The sequence below is a fragment of the Hyperolius riggenbachi genome, chromosome 2 (genome assembly GCF_040937935.1).
Source record: "Hyperolius riggenbachi isolate aHypRig1 chromosome 2, aHypRig1.pri, whole genome shotgun sequence".
NCBI classification, from domain to species: Eukaryota; Metazoa; Chordata; class Amphibia; order Anura; family Hyperoliidae; genus Hyperolius; species Hyperolius riggenbachi.
Window position 1 is genome coordinate 100,827,283 of NC_090647.1, and position 23,371 is coordinate 100,850,653.

Consider the following 23,371-nt stretch of genomic DNA (forward strand, 5'->3'; position numbering starts at 1 on the left):
GAGCAAGTACAGTTGGCCCAGTAGAGCAAGTACAGTTGGCCCAGTAGAGCAAGTACAGTTGGCCCAGTAGAGCAAGTACAGTTGGCCCAGTAGAGCAAGTACAGTTGGCCCAGTAGAGCAAGTACAGTTGGCCCAGTAGAGCAAGTACAGTTGGCCCAGTAGAGCAAGTACAGTTGGCCCAGTAGAGCAAGTACAGTTGGCCCAGTAGAGCAAGTACAGTTGGCCCAGTAGAGCAAGTACAGTTGGCCCAGTAGAGCAAGTACAGTTGGCCCAGTAGAGCAAGTACAGTTGGCCCAGTAGAGCAAGTACAGTTGGCCCAGTAGAGCAAGTACAGTTGGCCCAGTAGAGCAAGTACAGTTGGCCCAGTAGAGCAAGTACAGTTGGCCCAGTAGAGCAAGTACAGTTGGCCCAGTAGAGCAAGTACAGTTGGCCCAGTAGAGCAAGTACAGTTGGCCCAGTAGAGCAAGTACAGTTGGCCCAGTAGAGCAAGTACAGTTGGCCCAGTAGAGCAAGTACAGTTGGCCCAGTAGAGCAAGTACAGTTGGCCCAGTAGAGCAAGTACAGTTGGCCCAGTAGAGCAAGTACAGTTGGCCCAGTAGAGCAAGTACAGTTGGCCCAGTAGAGCAAGTACAGTTGGCCCAGTAGAGCAAGTACAGTTGGCCCAGTAGAGCAAGTACAGTTGGCCCAGTAGAGCAAGTACAGTTGGCCCAGTAGAGCAAGTACAGTTGGCCCAGTAGAGCAAGTACAGTTGGCCCAGTAGAGCAAGTACAGTTGGCCCAGTAGAGCAAGTACAGTTGGCCCAGTAGAGCAAGTACAGTTGGCCCAGTAGAGCAAGTACAGTTGGCCCAGTAGAGCAAGTACAGTTGGCCCAGTAGAGCAAGTACAGTTGGCCCAGTAGAGCAAGTACAGTTGGCCCAGTAGAGCAAGTACAGTTGGCCCAGTAGAGCAAGTACAGTTGGCCCAGTAGAGCAAGTACAGTTGGCCCAGTAGAGCAAGTACAGTTGGCCCAGTAGAGCAAGTACAGTTGGCCCAGTAGAGCAAGTACAGTTGGCCCAGTAGAGCAAGTACAGTTGGCCCAGTAGAGCAAGTACAGTTGGCCCAGTAGAGCAAGTACAGTTGGCCCAGTAGAGCAAGTACAGTTGGCCCAGTAGAGCAAGTACAGTTGGCCCAGTAGAGCAAGTACAGTTGGCCCAGTAGAGCAAGTACAGTTGGCCCAGTAGAGCAAGTACAGTTGGCCCAGTAGAGCAAGTACAGTTGGCCCAGTAGAGCAAGTACAGTTGGCCCAGTAGCGCAAGTACAGTTGGCCCAGTAGCGCAAGTACAGTTGGCCCAGTAGCGCAAGTACAGTTGGCCCAGTAGCGCAAGTACAGTTGGCCCAGTAGCGCAAGTACAGTTGGCCCAGTAGCGCAAGTACAGTTGGCCCAGTAGCGCAAGTACAGTTGGCCCAGTAGCGCAAGTACAGTTGGCCCAGTAGCGCAAGTACAGTTGGCCCAGTAGCGCAAGTACAGTTGGCCCAGTAGCGCAAGTACAGTTGGCCCAGTAGCGCAAGTACAGTTGGCCCAGTAGCGCAAGTACAGTTGGCCCAGTAGCGCAAGTACAGTTGGCCCAGTAGCGCAAGTACAGTTGGCCCAGTAGCGCAAGTACAGTTGGCCCAGTAGCGCAAGTACAGTTGGCCCAGTAGCGCAAGTACAGTTGGCCCAGTAGCGCAAGTACAGTTGGCCCAGTAGCGCAAGTACAGTTGGCCCAGTAGCGCAAGTACAGTTGGCCCAGTAGCGCAAGTACAGTTGGCCCAGTAGCGCAAGTACAGTTGGCCCAGTAGCGCAAGTACAGTTGGCCCAGTAGCGCAAGTACAGTTGGCCCAGTAGCGCAAGTACAGTTGGCCCAGTAGCGCAAGTACAGTTGGCCCAGTAGCGCAAGTACAGTTGGCCCAGTAGCGCAAGTACAGTTGGCCCAGTAGCGCAAGTACAGTTGGCCCAGTAGCGCAAGTACAGTTGGCCCAGTAGCGCAAGTACAGTTGGCCCAGTAGCGCAAGTACAGTTGGCCCAGTAGCGCAAGTACAGTTGGCCCAGTAGCGCAAGTACAGTTGGCCCAGTAGCGCAAGTACAGTTGGCCCAGTAGCGCAAGTACAGTTGGCCCAGTAGCGCAAGTACAGTTGGCCCAGTAGCGCAAGTACAGTTGGCCCAGTAGCGCAAGTACAGTTGGCCCAGTAGCGCAAGTACAGTTGGCCCAGTAGCGCAAGTACAGTTGGCCCAGTAGCGCAAGTACAGTTGGCCCAGTAGCGCAAGTACAGTTGGCCCAGTAGCGCAAGTACAGTTGGCCCAGTAGCGCAAGTACAGTTGGCCCAGTAGCGCAAGTACAGTTGGCCCAGTAGCGCAAGTACAGTTGGCCCAGTAGCGCAAGTACAGTTGGCCCAGTAGCGCAAGTACAGTTGGCCCAGTAGCGCAAGTACAGTTGGCCCAGTAGCGCAAGTACAGTTGGCCCAGTAGCGCAAGTACAGTTGGCCCAGTAGCGCAAGTACAGTTGGCCCAGTAGCGCAAGTACAGTTGGCCCAGTAGCGCAAGTACAGTTGGCCCAGTAGCGCAAGTACAGTTGGCCCAGTAGCGCAAGTACAGTTGGCCCAGTAGCGCAAGTACAGTTGGCCCAGTAGCGCAAGTACAGTTGGCCCAGTAGCGCAAGTACAGTTGGCCCAGTAGCGCAAGTACAGTTGGCCCAGTAGCGCAAGTACAGTTGGCCCAGTAGCGCAAGTACAGTTGGCCCAGTAGCGCAAGTACAGTTGGCCCAGTAGCGCAAGTACAGTTGGCCCAGTAGCGCAAGTACAGTTGGCCCAGTAGCGCAAGTACAGTTGGCCCAGTAGCGCAAGTACAGTTGGCCCAGTAGCGCAAGTACAGTTGGCCCAGTAGCGCAAGTACAGTTGGCCCAGTAGCGCAAGTACAGTTGGCCCAGTAGCGCAAGTACAGTTGGCCCAGTAGCGCAAGTACAGTTGGCCCAGTAGCGCAAGTACAGTTGGCCCAGTAGCGCAAGTACAGTTGGCCCAGTAGCGCAAGTACAGTTGGCCCAGTAGCGCAAGTACAGTTGGCCCAGTAGCGCAAGTACAGTTGGCCCAGTAGCGCAAGTACAGTTGGCCCAGTAGCGCAAGTACAGTTGGCCCAGTAGCGCAAGTACAGTTGGCCCAGTAGCGCAAGTACAGTTGGCCCAGTAGCGCAAGTACAGTTGGCCCAGTAGCGCAAGTACAGTTGGCCCAGTAGCGCAAGTACAGTTGGCCCAGTAGCGCAAGTACAGTTGGCCCAGTAGCGCAAGTACAGTTGGCCCAGTAGCGCAAGTACAGTTGGCCCAGTAGCGCAAGTACAGTTGGCCCAGTAGCGCAAGTACAGTTGGCCCAGTAGCGCAAGTACAGTTGGCCCAGTAGCGCAAGTACAGTTGGCCCAGTAGCGCAAGTACAGTTGGCCCAGTAGCGCAAGTACAGTTGGCCCAGTAGCGCAAGTACAGTTGGCCCAGTAGCGCAAGTACAGTTGGCCCAGTAGCGCAAGTACAGTTGGCCCAGTAGCGCAAGTACAGTTGGCCCAGTAGCGCAAGTACAGTTGGCCCAGTAGCGCAAGTACAGTTGGCCCAGTAGCGCAAGTACAGTTGGCCCAGTAGCGCAAGTACAGTTGGCCCAGTAGCGCAAGTACAGTTGGCCCAGTAGCGCAAGTACAGTTGGCCCAGTAGCGCAAGTACAGTTGGCCCAGTAGCGCAAGTACAGTTGGCCCAGTAGCGCAAGTACAGTTGGCCCAGTAGCGCAAGTACAGTTGGCCCAGTAGCGCAAGTACAGTTGGCCCAGTAGCGCAAGTACAGTTGGCCCAGTAGCGCAAGTACAGTTGGCCCAGTAGCGCAAGTACAGTTGGCCCAGTAGCGCAAGTACAGTTGGCCCAGTAGCGCAAGTACAGTTGGCCCAGTAGCGCAAGTACAGTTGGCCCAGTAGCGCAAGTACAGTTGGCCCAGTAGCGCAAGTACAGTTGGCCCAGTAGCGCAAGTACAGTTGGCCCAGTAGCGCAAGTACAGTTGGCCCAGTAGCGCAAGTACAGTTGGCCCAGTAGCGCAAGTACAGTTGGCCCAGTAGCGCAAGTACAGTTGGCCCAGTAGCGCAAGTACAGTTGGCCCAGTAGCGCAAGTACAGTTGGCCCAGTAGCGCAAGTACAGTTGGCCCAGTAGCGCAAGTACAGTTGGCCCAGTAGCGCAAGTACAGTTGGCCCAGTAGCGCAAGTACAGTTGGCCCAGTAGCGCAAGTACAGTTGGCCCAGTAGCGCAAGTACAGTTGGCCCAGTAGCGCAAGTACAGTTGGCCCAGTAGCGCAAGTACAGTTGGCCCAGTAGCGCAAGTACAGTTGGCCCAGTAGCGCAAGTACAGTTGGCCCAGTAGCGCAAGTACAGTTGGCCCAGTAGCGCAAGTACAGTTGGCCCAGTAGCGCAAGTACAGTTGGCCCAGTAGCGCAAGTACAGTTGGCCCAGTAGCGCAAGTACAGTTGGCCCAGTAGCGCAAGTACAGTTGGCCCAGTAGCGCAAGTACAGTTGGCCCAGTAGCGCAAGTACAGTTGGCCCAGTAGCGCAAGTACAGTTGGCCCAGTAGCGCAAGTACAGTTGGCCCAGTAGCGCAAGTACAGTTGGCCCAGTAGCGCAAGTACAGTTGGCCCAGTAGCGCAAGTACAGTTGGCCCAGTAGCGCAAGTACAGTTGGCCCAGTAGCGCAAGTACAGTTGGCCCAGTAGCGCAAGTACAGTTGGCCCAGTAGCGCAAGTACAGTTGGCCCAGTAGCGCAAGTACAGTTGGCCCAGTAGCGCAAGTACAGTTGGCCCAGTAGCGCAAGTACAGTTGGCCCAGTAGCGCAAGTACAGTTGGCCCAGTAGCGCAAGTACAGTTGGCCCAGTAGCGCAAGTACAGTTGGCCCAGTAGCGCAAGTACAGTTGGCCCAGTAGCGCAAGTACAGTTGGCCCAGTAGCGCAAGTACAGTTGGCCCAGTAGCGCAAGTACAGTTGGCCCAGTAGCGCAAGTACAGTTGGCCCAGTAGCGCAAGTACAGTTGGCCCAGTAGCGCAAGTACAGTTGGCCCAGTAGCGCAAGTACAGTTGGCCCAGTAGCGCAAGTACAGTTGGCCCAGTAGCGCAAGTACAGTTGGCCCAGTAGCGCAAGTACAGTTGGCCCAGTAGCGCAAGTACAGTTGGCCCAGTAGCGCAAGTACAGTTGGCCCAGTAGCGCAAGTACAGTTGGCCCAGTAGCGCAAGTACAGTTGGCCCAGTAGCGCAAGTACAGTTGGCCCAGTAGCGCAAGTACAGTTGGCCCAGTAGCGCAAGTACAGTTGGCCCAGTAGCGCAAGTACAGTTGGCCCAGTAGCGCAAGTACAGTTGGCCCAGTAGCGCAAGTACAGTTGGCCCAGTAGCGCAAGTACAGTTGGCCCAGTAGCGCAAGTACAGTTGGCCCAGTAGCGCAAGTACAGTTGGCCCAGTAGCGCAAGTACAGTTGGCCCAGTAGCGCAAGTACAGTTGGCCCAGTAGCGCAAGTACAGTTGGCCCAGTAGCGCAAGTACAGTTGGCCCAGTAGCGCAAGTACAGTTGGCCCAGTAGCGCAAGTACAGTTGGCCCAGTAGCGCAAGTACAGTTGGCCCAGTAGCGCAAGTACAGTTGGCCCAGTAGCGCAAGTACAGTTGGCCCAGTAGCGCAAGTACAGTTGGCCCAGTAGCGCAAGTACAGTTGGCCCAGTAGCGCAAGTACAGTTGGCCCAGTAGCGCAAGTACAGTTGGCCCAGTAGCGCAAGTACAGTTGGCCCAGTAGCGCAAGTACAGTTGGCCCAGTAGCGCAAGTACAGTTGGCCCAGTAGCGCAAGTACAGTTAGCCCAGTAGCGCAAGTACAGTTAGCCCAGTAGAGCTGCCTCAGTGTCGCCAGTACAGTTAGCTCAGTATAGCAAGTATAGTTAGCCCAGTATAGCTGCCCCAGTGTCGCCAGTACAGTTAGCCCAGTGTAGCCAGTAGTTACCCCAGTATAGTGCCCCAGTGTAGCTAGGATAGGTGCCCTCTACCCCCCGCGGCCGCCGCTCCTGTTACCTTATGAGCGGGTGGTTGCTTCCTTCCTTATATTCTCCCAGGCGCTCCTCTCCTCGGTTGCAGCATCTCGGAATACAGCAGCGCTTCCCGCGCAGCTGCTGTAAAGAAGGGAATGAAGCAGGGCAGCGGCTTCCTGTAGCAGTGATCGCTGTTACCATGGGAACCGCTGCCCCGCCTCCTTCCCTCCTTACAGCAGCAGCACAGGAAGCTCTGCTGTAATACGAGATAGGAGAGGGCTATGGGGAATATAAGGGAGGAAGCGGCCGCCGCTCTTAAGGTAACAGGAGCAGCGGCCGCGGGGGGGGGAGAGGAAGAAAGGCCAGATCCGCAGCGGCCCCCCAGAAATTTGCCCACGGACCACCAGGGGGCCGCGGCCCCCAGGTTGGGGACCTCTGGTGTAAGCGATCTGACCAAGGCTTGGGCAGTGGTATATTTCTTGGTATAGGCTACCAAGGTCACTGGATCCCTGTAGGTGGGTTGCTGTATGCCCCAACCACCTGCCGCTACTACATACCCTCCTGCAGAGCACCAATTGTGTTGTGGAGATAACTATAGGGCTTATGTTTAGGAGGCTAAAAGAATGGTGGAATCAAATTTCTATAATAAAATTAGTGAACCTGAGGTAGTTGAAAATAAAAGGTAGATACTTGCCTGTGAAGAGGGAACCACCAGAGGCTTCCCATATCCTCCTCAAGATCACTGCTTAGGCTTGGGAGACCCTCTTTGATCACGACTGCGCTCCCCTTTGTGCAGAAGCACGGTTGTCCTGTGTGAGTATAGTTGTGCAGGTGTGGCCATACATGTTTACTATGGCTGTGCTTGTACATGGTGGGGAGCGTGGCCATGAGAACATCCAAACAACTCTTGTTGTTTATGTTCTCACGTATCATCAGTGGGGTTGAGGAGGCTTCACTATATTTTGGTTAAGTATCTAACTTTTTATTGTCATCCGCCTTATTGTCACTTAAAAAAAAAAAGTTAAACATTCATTTTAAGAACCAATGTTTAGAGGACATAATTAATCTCCATATAGATAAGTTGGAATACTTTTACAGCATTCAAAAATAATCAAGAACTCTACTATGTAAACAAAACTATCACAACAGTTTGTGTCAACTTCTCATGTTCCAGAGCAAAAGAGGAAGAACGCTGGCAAAGACATAACCAGGAAAAGAACCATCCACGTAGCCAGGAACCCAGAAAAGCAGAAGGAAATCAGGTTAGTGGCTTTATATAATGTTGGAACATTGCACGGTGTATGGCCAACCTTTAGGAAGAAACTAGCTGTGAAAAGAGAAAATGCCAGATACTGAACTGCTTATTAATAAATAAAAAAAAGTGGTAAGCACATCTCTCTATAAAGTAAGCCTCCCAAAAAATCCTAACCTTAAAGAGACTCTGTAACATCAAAAACCTCCCCTGGGGGGTACTCACCTCGGGTGGGGGAAGCCTCCGGATCCTGATGAGGCTTCCCACGCCGTCCTCTGTCCCACGGGGGTCTCGCTGCAGCCCTCCGAACAGCCGGCGACAGACCCGACTGTCAATTCAATATTTACCTTTGCTGGCTCCAGCGGGGGCTCTGTGGCTGCTTTCGGCACGGAAATAGACGGAAATACCCGATCTCCGTCGGGTCCGCTCTACTGCGCAGGCGCCGGAAACTTGCGCCTGCGCAGTAGAGCAGACCCGACGGCGATCGGGTATTTCCGCCTACTTCGGAGCCGACAGCCATCAGAGCGCCTGCGCAGGAGCCGGGAAGGTAAATATTGACGTCACCGCTGCACGGAGGGCTGCAGCGAGACCCCTGAGGGATGGAGGACGGCGTGGGAAGCCTCATTAGGATCCGGAGGCTTCCCCCCACCCGAGGTGAGTACCCCCCAGGGGACGTTTTGTCGTTACAGTTCCTCTTTAAAGGGAACCAAAGATGAAGCACCCTCGTGTATTTTACCATATATATCAGTAGGAACATTAGAGAAAACGCCTACCTTGCTTTGTTTCATTCTGCACTGCACAGCTTGCTTCTAATTAGCCCTGATAAAATCCCCGACTGAGCATTCAGTCTGGCTTTGCTCAGGAATTTTTTATAGCTGTCTGTGTTCTCTCATGTCTTCAAGTCCAAGCCTGCCCCCTGCTGGCTTTGACAAGGAATCATTATAGCTGAGTCATTGTAGCAAAGGTCTGATAAGAAACAAACTTTGCGGTGCTGGGTAGGTGTTTTCTCTAATGTTCCCAGTGATCTATATGGTAAAATACATGAGGGTGCCTCATCTCTGGTTCAAAGGAATCGGGGAAAATTTAAGAAAATAAGTACTTGCCTCGCCGCAGCTCTGGTGGCTCTCGGTCTCCTCCGGTGCAGATGCTGACCTCGCCAGGTTTACTGCACCGCTGTCAGTCACTTGCACGTGGCGCAGGCGCCATACATTGATCTCCCCAGGCTCTTTTAGCTGGGTGCTCCACTGGGCTAATTTTGGTGAGCACCCGGCTGTCATCGGCTCACCTCCTCATCCTCCTCCTATGCTGTAGCAGGGTTGCACAGAGAAGCACCATCTCTGCATTCCACTGTCGTGCCCCACTCTGCTATTTTTTCTTGCCACCTGGTTGGAAAAAAGTCTGGGCAGAACACTGCGCTAGATGTATGCAGTGTTCTCCCGATGACAGCTGGGTGCTAACACCTGTATAGGATATCACTTGGAGTGTGTGTGTGTGGTCCACTAGTCGATCAACTTTTGATCAACCACACAGAAAATGATCGCCAGTAAAGTCAATCAATTTATGGACTGAATCCTAAATCTCTAGATGTATGGCTAATTTAAGGCATCAGAAGGTGGTACCAGTGCATTTAAAAATAAAATAAAAAAGCATGGCTGCACTCGCGTGCAGTATGGAGCAGCCCGTCTTCGGAAGCACTCGGGGTTGCGAGTTCTTTTGAAGACATCTGTATTTACCCAAAGGCGTATTTGACAAGTTAGTTTAAATACGTGCAACAGGGGTGACAGCGCTGGAACGAGGGAACCGTGAGAGGCACAGAAAGGCTCTCTAGGATTCAGTGTCTTCCCTCTCCATAGGGGAGTGTGACTTTTTCGCTTCAGTTTTACTTTGTGTATAATAAAAAAAAAAAAGCAAAACCCTGGCTTATCTGCTGTGCTATATGGTATTTCGTATGTATGTGTTTTATTTTAAGCTGCTTTTGCTATTTTAATGTCTTGCATATGTCCTTTCTGAAAGGTCCCCTTTGACAGAAAAGTCTAACAGAGTTCCACAGAAAAATACTGCACCAATCAAACCCATGGAGCAAAAAAGTGTAAGTGGTGTTCACATTACAAAGAAAAAAAATAAGCATGGAGGCATCCGCATTGAGTTCACACAAGTGTTGCAATCCCTGACCGAATGTCTTTTGTGATGAATAAGGCTCAGTCCACACTTGTGCGGATGCAGAACGGAAAGTGCATCTGTGAGGTGGATGCGTTCTGTCCATTCTGCATCTGCTTTGCGCAAATACACCCGCGTCTGTTCCATGTCTGCAGGGTCGCTACGTCTGCCTGTATGCATCGCTGCTCACCTCTCTCGCCGCCGCTCGTCCTGCGCTTGGTCCCTTTAGCAGCCCGAGGGCCAGCAGAAGCATGGCTCTCCATAGGCTGCTACAGGCCCAAGTCTCTCTAGCAACAGGGAAAATTCTCATTGGTCCAACATGAACCAATGAGAATTCTCCCTGTTGCTGAGGATTCCCATTGGTTGGATGCAGCTCAATGTAGAATCCCCAACCACCGGGCAGTTCAGAATGGACCGATGGGCGGCGGGACACGTGAATATTAAGTCAGTGGTGTGGATGCGACGCAAATGCGGCAACTAGCCTAGTGAGAGCCGACAGTGTCCATCCTCATAGGCTTGCATTGGACATGTTTTCCCGTCGAATCCGAATTCTCAGTGATGTTTTCTATTCGTGTGCGATCAGTGTTTCTGCACAAGTGGAAGCAGGTCCTATTTTCAACATAGGATCCGCTTCCTGCGTTTCTGCAGAGCTTTAATAAAGTATCCTATAGATACATTGTTAAACAAGTGTGAACTGGCCCTTAGTGCTTACAATGCAACTCTGCATTGCATTTTTTGTTGCTGTGACATGTGTCCAACTCTGAATTGCTATCACTGGTATAGTCCTCTCTAATAAGCATACACTGGTAGTTTACTTGCATTATAATTATTTTTTTTTCACATTGTGTAAAATTTACTTTTTTCTTTTTCTCTAGGTTAATCCAATTAATAAAGAAAATGTAGGCCCAAATGTGAACAAAAACCTCAAACCACTGACCTTCAGTCAGTCTTTTTTAAGAACAAAGACCATAAAAGAGAAGCAGCAAAAAGATGAAAAACTAAAATCTGTTTCTATAGCTGCAGAACAGAAGCCAACTGTGAAGCCAGTTCTTGGAGCTTATCGGGGCAAAATCATTCAATCCAAGATTAATTCCTTTAGGAAGCCCTCTGATCCTGCAGGCACTAACACTATGGCCACAGAGCGTGAACCCGTCACACAAACTGTAGCAAATAAATCAAAGGCGTCAGCTACCAGGAAACCATTGGCAAAGCCATCTAATGCCAGTGACATGAAACAGAAAAGGGCACAAATTCCACCAGTCACATCTCAAGTCAGAGCATCCACTAGTGTGGTCAGTAAGAGGAATACCGAACATTTGACTATGAGAAGAGCTGAGCGCATCACATCACAAACTAAGTCATCCACTACTACTATTAAGAACAAGGCTGAGCATGTTACTGTACGGAGAACCACAAACTTCACAACTGAAACCAAGACATCTGTTGGAGCCATTACCAAAAGAAAAATGGACCATGTGACTACAAGAAGAACCACCAACATAACCGGCAATAAAAAGTCACTGGGAGATAATGCACAGACTGAGCTGAAGAAGGGTTTTCAGTCTGCTTTAGTGCTGAGAAAGAAAAGGATAACCACTGGTCCTGTAAGCAGCTTGTCCAATTCCCAAGAGAAAAAGCCTGCTCAGCAGCAGCCTTCTGGTGGCAAATACCCAAAAGCCAATGAAACAGCAGAAGAACGAAAGTATGTTAATTCTTTAGTCATCATCTGTATACTGATGGCTCGATTTTCATGCACACATTCTGATCTACTTTGTATAGAAGTAATAGGAAAAAAACTATTGGACATCAGATCGGACCTGTTGGACATTATGGGTTCAACCAGTCTGATGGGGAAATTGCATTGTGTGTACCAGGCATTAGGCCTGGTACACACCAGGCAATTTCCTGCCAGATGGGTCAAATTATTTCTAACAGGTCTGATCTGATTTCCGATCCTTTTTCTGGTTGATTTGTATAGAAGGTATCGGAAAATTTGGTTCAGAAAATTAACGTAAATCAGATTGGACCTGTCAAAAAATTATCTCTTTGACCCATGTATCTGACAGGAAATTGCATGGTCTGTACCAGGCATTACTAGGTTCCCAGTGGTCAGTTGCATAACGCACACATTAATTAAAATGTGTAATCTGCGATGGAGACTGGACTTCAATGCAAAGCCTTCATGCAGCGAGTTAGAATAACTTGATCCATTAGTGTTCTCCCTAGGCTGTTTTAGCCAGGTGCTCCACCCGGCTAGTTTTGTTGAGCACCCGGCTGTCATCGGCTCACCTCCTCCTCCTCTGCTGTAAGCATTCTGTCATCTCTCCCCACCTGGCTACTTTTTCATGCCACCCGGCTACTTTCAAACAATTTCTGGGGAGAAAACTGTTACTGTGAACAGGCCCATAGAATTGTATAGGCAGTGAGTTGACCTGCAGAATTATACCACCATGCAACTGATGCTATGTGAACTAGTCATTAACTGTAGATAAACTGTTAGCAGGACATGGGAGTCAGTAATTGTAATCCACATGGTATATTGTTGCTGTAAGAGCAATCCAGGAGTGTTGTCTTACCAAACTTTTGTATACATTTGGATTGCTAATTTCTGAGTTAAATCAAAATGTGGTGCAGTTATCCAGTACAACACCAAGGTTACAGCTGTTAAAGCTTGGATTGATTGGTTGCTCTGGGCTAGGCTGCCATCAGAATCTATTCTGGGCCCAAAGTAAAGTGTACTTCCATAATAGCTGCCCTGTCTCTAGAGAACTTTCTGCTTCAAGGGATACTGTAACCCCTATTACAACCCCCCACAACACATATGTACCTCATCACTTTTTTTTATTTCTTAATCATATTCTGCCGGTTTCACCGCTCCCCATTGCCGTTTAGCCTGTATTTTCCCCCGGTGGTTTTGCACCGGTTTCCAATATGGCGGCGAGCCCCTTATCTACTTCCGGGGCATTGAACATTACCCGGGATGCGGGCACTTCCCTGTAGCGCTGCACACGAGAGGACGTAATTGGCAGGCACAGGAAGAATGTCTACTCGTGCATGATATCAGCGTGCACGGCTTTAGAGCAGGGAACCCGTGCAAGCAGGTAATTTGGAAAACATTTGCATTTTCTACCTATACAGCGGGCATGAAGGGGCGGGAGGACAGCTGTAGTGTGTCCCGCTCGCTCTCTCTGCACTTCGAGCGGCGATGCGTATTGTGAGGGAGGGGCGGAGGAGATGGAGGAGGCGTGCATGGGCTGGAACGCAGGACTCAGGCAGGGACGATCACTTTTTTTTCCTGGAGTCAAATCTCAGACTTTAAAGTTGGAGATTTAAGAGGATTACACAGAGGCCACCGGCAGTGTTAGAGCATGGACTGACTGGTGGTATGTCCCAAAACACACAATGTACCCCAGTAGTCCTTATTGTATAGCAAAAAAGGGTTACAGTATTCCTTTCAGTTTCTTATGCACCAGTGTTCCTCATATCGGCCTAATTTATCTGTATTGTTAGTCCTTTTAGAAAATGTGGTATTCCTATGAAATAGAGCAGTGTTTTGCAGTTGGCATGAACTCGAGGTGAAAATAAACAAATGATCTAGACCATTGATCTGCATGTAAACTTGGCTCTCCAGCTGTTAAGGAGCTAAAAGTCCCACAATGCATTGTCTGAGTCTGACAGCCACAGTCATGGTTCATAAAGGCAAATGCATTGTGGGACTTTTAATTCCTTAAAGGGAACCAGAGAGGAAGCACCCTTGTGTATTTTACCATGTATATCAGTAAGAACATTAGAGAAAACACTTACCATGCTCTCTGTTTCCTCCTCACTGCTAAAAGTGTCTGTTAACAGCAGTCACAAGAATCCCAGACTGAGCAATTAAATCTGGCTTTGCTGGGAATGATTATTGCTGAGTCATTATAGCAAAGCCACAAGGGGGCAGGCTTGGGCTTGAAATAACACCACAGAAGACAGACTTAGCTATAATCTTTCTGTAGCAAAGCTAGACGGAGCAGCCTGACTTCTCAGTCGGGGATTCTTATCAGACGTGATAACAGTCAGATTACACAGAGAACAATGAAACAAAGGGCAGATTAGGTGTTTACTGTCATGTTCCCACTGATTTATAAGGTAAAATACAAGAGGGTGCTTCATCTCTGGTTCTCTTTAATGAACAAGTGACACCCATGCTAACCTAGACATAAAAAACACATATGTAGATAAATACTACTTCTACTTGCATAACAGATGTATTGTGCTATCCACGTAATGATTCCTGTGAATTTTATAAAGAAAAGCAGAAAATCCTATGCTAGTCAGTGGCCATCTTGCCAAGCTAATGCTGACATATCCTCCCTGAGGGCTGGTGCACACCGAGCGGCTTTTTGGGCGTTTTCAGATCCGCTTGCGGCTGCGGATCTGCTTGGTCAATGTATCTCAATGGGGTGGTGCACACCAGAGCGGCAGGCGTTTTGCAGAAACGAAAAATGCCTGGGTGAGGCATTTTTTGGATTTCGGATGCGTTTCTGCCTCAATGTTAAGTATAGGAAAAACGCAAACCGCTCTGAAAAACGCCTGTTCAGAGCGGTTTTGCAGGCGTTTTTGTTACAGAAGCTGTTCAGTAACAGCTTTACTGTAACAATATATGAAATCTACTATACTGAAAACCGCAGCAGCAATCCGCAAAACGCCATAGAAAAATAAAAAAAAGCGTTTAAAAATCTGCTAGCATTTTGCGGATCTGCTTGCGGTTTTTGGTGTGCACCAGCCCTGACTCTTGTTTTCCCCCCTCCCTTCTCTTGCTCATTGTGTATTCATTAGCTGCCCTCCTCCCAGAGTCTTCAGACACTCCCACTGAGGTGTATACTAATAACTGCACTGTCTTATCCTCCAATCACTGAGTCACCTCAGCCTTGCTTGTAAATACAAGTGAGCAGAGGTGTTTCAGATAAGAAAGCTAGGCAGGGAAATAAATAGAAGAGGATGAATATATTATATATAAAAATAACTCCCAGCATTCAACTCTTTGGCACTAGGGCCAATGCTCAAAGTATGTGATAACTCCAAACCATAACAGCAGAAAAAGTTTTGCAAGTTTTGAATGCAGGATTAGCATCTTTATCACTTAATACACTCAGACCAGTTGCTGTTGAAATTTGCTTTTTATGGTGACCATTAGGGCTGCACGATTTTCTGGTTTTAAACCGAAACCGCGGTTCCTGAGAAGACTATCTAGGGATCGTCAGTACCGGCGGTTTTCGGTTTAGTGCCCGTGCTTGGCCGCATGGTCCGCCTACCGCTACGCGCTGAGGGGAGACGCCGTAGTGCATATTCCATATGTAAATGGAGGGGGGGGGGGGTCAGGCGAGCCCAGAGCGGCACAGAGCTTCTCCAATCTCTGGAAAGCAATGGAATGACGGAGGCGGTAGGCGGAGTTGTACGCTCTGTACAGCTCCGCCTACCGCTGCCGTCATACCATCGCTATCCATTGATTGGTGAAGCTGTGTGTGCCGCTCCGGACTGGACTTCCCCACCCCTGCCGCCTGGCTCATTAGCATCATGAATATGCACTGCTTCTGTCAGTGGATCCGCCCAACGCTGCCAGGCTCATAAGAGTCCCGTACGCCGCACAAAGTAGTACCGCACGCACATTAAGCCGAGGGGTCATCACAGAGGGCTTCAGACTTTATAAATGTGCATTGCCTGAAATGCAATGCGAATGCACAACAACATTTTCTGACACAGAGCCCGCCGTAGCTAGGCCCCCAACCCACCCCCCCCCCCCCCACCCCCCCCCCAAGCTCGTTTAAAAAAAAAAGATTTTTACCCAAAATCGTGCAGCAGCTTTAAAGTGAACCAGAGATGAAGCACCCTCATGTACTTTACCATATATATCAGTGGGAACATTAGAGGAAACGCCTACCCTGCTCTTTGTTTCTTCACTGCTCAGCCTGCTTCTAATCAGCCCTGATAAAATCCCCAACTGAGCATTTAGTCTGGCTTTGCTCAGGAATAACTATAGCTGAGTCTGTCTTGTCAGATGTCTTTTCAAGCCCACCCCCTTCTGGCTCTGCTATAATGACTCTGCTATGATTCCTGAGCAAAGCCAGACTGAATGCAGAGTCTGGGATTTTATCAGGGCTGATAAGCAGGCTGAACAGTGAAGAATAAAAAAGAGAGCAGGGTAGGGTTTTTTTGTTTTTTGTTCCCACTGATATATATGGTAAAATACATGAGGGTGCTTCGTCTCTGGTTCACTTTTAACAGCTGCAGAGCCAAGTTTGCAGATCACTGCTATAGACCATTGTATTTATCTTCCTACTCCCCAAAAAAACCGCATGGTTTTATTTAGACATTTGCTAAGTAGATTGAGGCTCGGTTCACAGTGGTCAGTTGCTTAACGCACACGTTCTGACTGAACTGCAGTGAGTTTGAATAATGTGATTCATTGCTGTGAGCAGCCCCATATAATTGTATGGGCAGTGAGTTGACCTGCAGAATGGTTCTGCAATGCAACTGACCACTGAACTGGGCCAAAATGTTCTGTCTGCTCAATGGCAGTCTAAGTGATCCGGAGTTAGAATACATGAACTATTGACCTTTCCATTTCTCCCCTGCACTCATAAGCTGTATTCTCCCAGGGAAACGTGTACGGCTGCAATTTGCTTATCAGTGAGGTTTATTATCTTCAACAAGGTATGGACAAGACAGAAGCTGTCACTTGCATGCTTGAAAATTAACATTAAGGCAGCAAAATAACACATGTAAAACAGCCTGGTTATGTTTTGCACTGTACATACAGTTTACTTGGGTTGGGTAAAAGGCCCTTCCTTTCTGTTCAGTGTGGGAAGAGTGCTGTACATGGTAGTTCTGCCATATTGATTTTCCTTTTAGACAGTGCTATTTGCCAGGCTATCCTGCTGAGCTATCTGACTTCAGTAGTGCTAGAATCACACCCCGGAGACAAGTATGTGGCTAGTGTGCTCAGACTTGAGTCAGAGCAACCGAATCTGCATACTCATTCTGGGTATGTAGATTGTGTTAAAGGTGCAGGAAAGCCGGTCAACTGACCTTGTTTAGGAGGAAATGTAACAACCACCATATCTCTCACTACAGGGTTACTTTAATGATGCTGTGCATCTGACTTGCCTAGAATGCACAATATGAGGCATCTCTTGGACTGTCAGGGTGTCTGGACTCTGCCTGAGGGTCCAGGCTGTAGAGTTGAGCAGCTATTTTCAGCATTTGCAAGGGTATTGTTCTCCTGGAGACCACTATTGCCATGCAGCCACCACCCTTCCCAAGAATATAACCGATAAGAGCTTGTCTGATAAGTTACTGTTGGCACGCTCCCCGCTGTGAACAAGTGAGTACGTACTGTGCCTGTAAGTACCGCCAGCACAATAAGCCATAGCTGATTGTCTGAGCGGGTCTGTGCTACTGTGCAGCATGGTCATATTTGTGCGGATGCAATATTGCCCAGGTCTTGCACAAAGGGACACTAATTTCTAGAGGGTCCTGTGCAGTGCAGGTGGTCTCGGAGGACATATAATGCTTACTTTGTAAGGATCTCTTTATGTTCGTTTTAGGGTTTGTTCTTATGTTTACCATTTGCCATGTGTTTAATGCAGTTATTTTGCTGATGGCGTATCTCTACTTTGATTCATTGTTTAGGGCTCGCCTGGCAGCATGGAGAGTATCAAAAGGAAGAGTAGATAAGAGACCCCTTTTATCTGTGGCTGCCCCAGGGAGGGTCAAAGAGGAGGAGGAGGAGCTGCCAGCAATTAAGCGGGAACCAGAGGAAGTGAAAGAAGAGCCTCGCCAGCTGTTCTGGGCAACCATGGCAGAAGAGGATGAGCAGGAGGTATTCACTCTCAAAGTCAGCCATGGCTTTGCAGAATGCCAGAAGTTAATCGATCAGGTAATTCCAGAGGGTGGTCACATATATGCTTGTTCCTGACATTAGTGTTCATTGATGGCAGCTCTTTGATTTTTGTAGGCTAGAGCAGGCTACACATGCAGGCATCATTGGGCAGAAGATATCCCAAATGTTTGTTTCAAGCGACCAAACACACAAGCATGCACTGGGCCTTATTTGTCTTTTAAAATAAAATACTTGTTTGTGAATTCATGTAACATTCAGAAATCATTTATGCATAACTACAAAAGTACCCCTGAATTCAGGCTAAAAAGTGAATAAAGCCCAGGGTGGGCTAGATTATCTCTTAAAGCGGACCTGAACTCAGAACTTCCTCTCTGCTTTAAAAGATAAGCAACAGCAGAATAACCTTTAACCCTGGCGAACGCCGATAGGCGTCGGGATGGTGGCAGCTCCAGGACTGCGTAACGGCGAAAGGCAGAAAGTCCTGGGACGGGGTTTTACAGGAGGTTGTGCGCACATCTCTGTACTCGTCTACAAGCAGCGATCACCGCTAGCAGTGTTATTTACATTGTACAGCGCTGCAATCTACGGCAGAGAGGCTCCGATCGTGATCCCCTCTCATGATGCCTATGCGAGGGGATTGCCCTGATTGGCTAGCGGGGGGACTGAGGAGAGCAATTAAAATAGAGAAATATATTAAATTATAAATAAACCTTGCACGAGCGATCAGAGCCCACCAACAGAGTTCTGTTGGTGGGCAGAAAAAGGGGGGGGGGGATTTGTGTGCTGCGTGGTATGGCTCTTCTGCAAGCTTTTAAGGGCTGGTTCAGACGGACGTTTGGAGGCATCGCGTTCATTGGCGTCGCGGCAGCAATGCGTTGAGGCTTTCAGCAGCGTTCGCATTGCGTTCGGATGCGGTCGTGTTTTTTCTTCCCCCTAGGGGAACATCACCCGTCGCGGTTAACCGCCCCTGAAAGCAACATGTAGCTTCCAGGGGCTCCTTGAACGCCAGTGAAAATCGGGACCCGAACGCCGCGTTCGTGTAAACGCGCGTAAAAGCTTGGTACAAACGCTCCCATTCACTTGAATGGGAGCGTTTAACGCCAAGCCCCAAACGCTGGCGGTAAACGCTGCACAAACGTCCGTCTGAACCAGCCCTAAAGCTGCAGAGCACTAAATGGGGATGGGGGACGACATTTTCCTTAAAGTATTCGCTTGAAAGATCAAATTGAATACTTAGTGGTTCAGGGACTACAGAGGGCCCAAGGAAAATGAACAGCATCAGGACGCTTGGTAAGGTAACTAGTTCACCATGAGTTGTGTGGGTTTTTTTGTTTTTGTTTTGTTTTCCCCTGCTGGTTTCAGTGTACTTTAATTTTTGCTCTGTGAATGTATTTTTGTTACAATATATATGCATAGAGATGAGTGATGTTTATTTCACTTTGCCTCAGATGAAAACTTTTTAATACATCTTAGTGTATCTGAAGTCAAATTTAGGAAAAATGTTACCTCAGAGGGTTGAGCGCTTTTACCCTCTGTGCATGGGCGGCTGCGTGTTAATGCGGAAGCTTGGGCCATCATTGCACCGGTACAGTGAAAGCCACGCTCATACATGGACAAGTGTCTACAAAGAGGGTCCTGGTGAGCAGTGGTGGGCTGAAGGATCAGATGCCTCTGGGGTGTCCACAGGCTTCGCACTACTGAGGAAAGTATCTTGACTTTTGTCTTTGTGAAAGTCACAGGTTTGTTTTAATGCTTGGGAACATAATTGGAAGGAGGAGACTTCTTATCAGGGACACCTTAGAACCAGAACTGCAGTTGTGATCTGCTAATTTAGAATTGTATTTTTTTTTGTCTGAAAATGTTACCATTTCTTTTAAACAGGGTATTCCTAAAGAAGAAATTCTCACCATACTGGAAAAGCAAATCCAGTACATTCCAGAAGCAAGGAAGCTGTCCCGGTACTGGGAGTGTCTGGCACGTCTGGAGCAGCGGGAGAGTCAGCCATATAAAGTGATTGAAGTGTGTGAGGAGGCTGTAGCAGCTGGTGCACAGGTAGGGATCACTTAAAGTGTATTCCTAGGTAAAAGCTACAGTTCTTCTGCAGACAATGTTTATTTCATGTAAAGTGTGGAAATGCTGTCCTTGGGAATCCAGGTATCTCTGACAAAGACATCAAGACAAGAGCAGTGTGCAAGTTTATGAACAGTCATGCCCAGTAAAAGGAATAGCTTGTGTACAACCAATTCCTGTAACTAGATATGTTCATTTTGTAAACTTGTGCATGCCCAATGCAGCTTCGTGAGTTCGCGTTTACTGGGCATGTGTTCACATCTACCCAATACAGTCAGCCAGGGCTCTTCCTGCATAGCTTATCCAACTGGCCATTAGTCAAATAATTTAAACACCGCTATACAGAGAACAGGACACAGATGGTGGCAAGTGCTTCCTGAAGGTTGTAAGCACTCCCGCCATTAATTTAATTTGGGGTAGAATCACTTTAGGTAATGAATTTATTTTTTTTCCCCTAGCCTCTGGAAGAGCTGAAGACCATTCTTGCAGATACCTTGGAACAGTTAAAGACTTGCTCTGGTAGGCAAAATAGTTTTGTTTTTGGGTGGTTGGTTGGTTTGTGTGGGTGTTTTTTGTTTTTTACGAATCTCTTCTCCCATCGCAAATCACAGGTGTACAGGAAAGAACGCAGTCTCTCTTCCACATTGTGTTTTTTGTTTTGTTCAGATTGTGGTGCCATTGGAAATTGCCATTCCATTAAACTGTGTGCCGCTTGCACCAGTGCCGCAAGCTACTAACAAGTCTGACTGGCTTAGCTGCAGGCTTGTTTCTGGTGTGCGATTTAGACATGACTGCAGACAAAAATCATCAGCAGGACTGGTAAAAATATGACAGTCACCGTATCCCTCTCAGTTCAGATGAGTGAAACGTCGACCCTTCTTTCCTCTGTACCTCATTGTGATGCCTGTGACAGTTGTGATTAAACTTTTTAATGCATAGTGAAATATTGTTATCTTTAGATAGTAATAAAGAGGACGTTATAAGCACAGTTGGGAGGCTCCAGGCAATCTCTTGTACCCATATAAATTTAAAAAAGGGGGGGAAGAATGTGAAATTTCATCAAAAATACCATAGTAGACAGGAAGTAGCTTGCCGATTTTCCATTTTCAGGCCTGGAATCCACTAGCAGCTTTTTTTTTTTTTTTTCTTTTTTTTTTTCTATATATATATATATAAGCACTTGTGATCTGAAAAGCTAGTGCAGTGTTCTCCCCAGATTTTTTTTTCTTCTTCTTTTTTTTACAGCCGGGTGGCATGAAATAGTAACCGGGTGACATGAAAAAGTAGCCGGGTGGGGTAAGATGAGAGAATGCAGGGCCAGTGCTGCTGTGTAAAACTCTGCTTACAGAATAGGAGGAGGTGAGCTGATAACAGGGTGGTCCCCAAAACTAGCCGGGTGGAGCACCCGGCCAAAAGAGCTGAGGTCCTACAAGAGGGATGTTTGTCTGGTTTTTTATTCCCCCCCCCCCCCCCCCCCCCGCCCCCATAGCATTACATTAGTAAATGCTTTACAAATCACAAGCGCTTAGAAAAGTGCTGCTAGAGGGTCCCAGGTGTAATGAAATCAGTGAGTCTCTCTGTATAGGGTCTTGTTTTGCATAAACCCCTTGATTCCTCAGGTGGAGCTATCAGAATCTGTTGGTGCTGCTCTAGTTCCATGCAAGCCAGCAAAATCTGAGGTAAACCCTGCAAAAGAGGGCGTGCTCAAAATGTATACAGTGCAACTTGGCCATCCAAGGACAGATCTCACCTTTAGGATGTGCTGGTAATACCCTTATGGAGCGCTTCTGTCCCTTTGAGCCAGGGACCAGACTTGTCAGTAATGTCCTTCCTGTTGTAGAATCCATCTGCTCCTCTGTTCACCGTTGCCTCTATCCGTCATGAGCTGGCCACACTGTAGCTGCTCTGTAAAGGAGGCCGGGGCTGCACTGGTGTTGTCTCACCTGGGTAGCAGGGGTGTCTGTGGGCATATGAGTGAAATCACCGCCGGGAGACTTGGGCACAGGATAGCTGATATATGGCTTAGGCCCAGTGCACACCAAAACTGCTAGCAGATCCACAAAACGCTAGTGGTTTTTGGAGCTGATTTCAGAGCGATCTCTAGGCATGTTTAGAGACTTTTTCTAAACATGCCTAGCGGTTTTGGGTGCGTTTTTGGGTAGCAGATTATACATATTGTTACAGTAAAAGCTGTTACTTAACAGCTTCTGTAACAAAGGCCTGGCAAACCGCTCTGATCTAGCGTTTTCAGAGCGGTTTGCTGTTTTCCTATACTTTACATTGAGGACGAAACTCTTCAGAAAACTGCAAACGTGCAGCTGGAGACACGTTTGCGGTTTGGAAAAAGCCTCAAACTGCTGGTGTGCACCATCCCATTGAAATACATTAGCCAAGCGTTTTTACAGGCGGATGTGGCCGGCGGATCGCACCTAAAACTGCTCAGTGTGTACTGGGCCTCACTCTGCTGCTGTACAGGTCCCGGCGGTGTTAATTACGATTCCCCCTCCATGTGGATAGTGGGGAATGATGTAATTCCGCTTCCAGCTAATGCTGGCGGCCGAATTAGTGTTCTGATGGCGCCGAAGTTACAAACTGTGCCGCTATAGCCGTAATTCCTATTAGTCTATGGTAGCGCTGGGCTGCGCCCCAAATCTCCTGCGCTCTAATCGACGTACTCTTTGGAGACACTTTGGCTAGATCAACGGTGAGCGGAGCCCGCACTCTGCGGGGACTCGTTTTGCTGACTGCAGTGATGGGAGGGAGGGAAGGATGGCTAGCGATAGTGAGGGACACAGTCCACGCATGTAAGTTAGGAGTTTATTGTAGTTATCGCAATGCATTTCGAAAGGGGGTAAAACTGCACCCTTTCTTCCTTAGGCAGAACAGCATTCAAGCTGTTATCACAGCACTTTCTTCTTGTGGGAAGCTTAGATCCAAACTCATGTGATTACTAGTTGTGGCTAATTAGGAAACAAGATAATGTAAACATTACTGGCAGTGCTTGAGCTTGCATGGATAGCAGAAGGTATGAGGCTGGTTCCATTATATGAATTGCATGCATGATGTATGCCCCGTAAATAAAATGACCCGCTTTTGTCATTTAGGCTAAGTCACATTGGTCAGTTGCATAATGCACGCGTTATGAGTGTGAACTGCAATGGAGACTGGGCAATAACTTTTTAATGCAAAGCCTGCATGCAGTGAGTTAGAATAACTCGAATCGTTACTGTGAACAGGTTCATAGAATTGTATGGGCAGGGAGTTGACATGCAGAGTTCTTCAACGCAACTGACCACTGAACTCAAACGGCATAGTCTCCTAATTGCATACGCATGCTGATGAATGACTTGTGTTTTACAGAAGAAAGTCAGGATGAGGCTGTGGAGACAAAAGCTGAGGTGAAATCTGAACAGGAAGTCCTATCTGATACAAATCAGAAAAAGAAAAGGGGGAGAAGGCGAGCAATGAAGCTTGAACATAAGAGCCCGTCATCCAGCCCCGAGAAGGAATCCAAACCACAGGGCACACCAGAGAAAGACAAGGCCATATCATCTGTCGTTCGATTCAGCGTCTGCACAACCCCTCACCTGGAAAGGCAAGTAACCTTCACCATGAAAGCATTCCTCCATGTGGGGGGGAGTGACTTGAGCTTAAAGGGGGATGAAACTGGTGAGGCTAGGTACAAGAGTATTGGAGCAAAATCTTTCCTTCCCAACACTTTTTGATATAAATTAATAATTTTAAACCATTACATGTGCCTGTATACCTTGTACAGCTGGGCAGGTCTAAATGGTTTGGTTATAATCCATATATGGCCAACTTGAAGTAAAATTCCACTACTTATCTCTTAGCCATAGTGTTAATAATGACACATAATTGACACATGATTTCAAACTTACAATGAATACATTGATATGCTCAGCTACCCCACCCTGATCATAGCAGACCCTGTCGGGGGAAGGGGGTCTGTGGTTAGAGCTGCTGTC

General features: G+C 48.3%; 1 protein-coding gene across 1 annotated transcript in view; it reads left to right on the top strand.

Moving 5' to 3' along the window:
• Positions 1-23,371, top strand: part of CKAP2 (cytoskeleton associated protein 2) — a 30,003-nt gene that overhangs the window by 2,223 nt on the left and 4,409 nt on the right. The window contains exons 2-8 of the mRNA XM_068267113.1: positions 7,199-7,286; positions 9,290-9,365; positions 10,309-11,135; positions 17,105-17,351; positions 19,197-19,367; positions 19,844-19,904; positions 22,746-22,980. Coding sequence (XP_068123214.1) covers positions 7,199-7,286; positions 9,290-9,365; positions 10,309-11,135; positions 17,105-17,351; positions 19,197-19,367; positions 19,844-19,904; positions 22,746-22,980 — 1,705 coding nt within the window. The remainder of the gene's footprint in view (positions 1-7,198; positions 7,287-9,289; positions 9,366-10,308; positions 11,136-17,104; positions 17,352-19,196; positions 19,368-19,843; positions 19,905-22,745; positions 22,981-23,371) is intronic.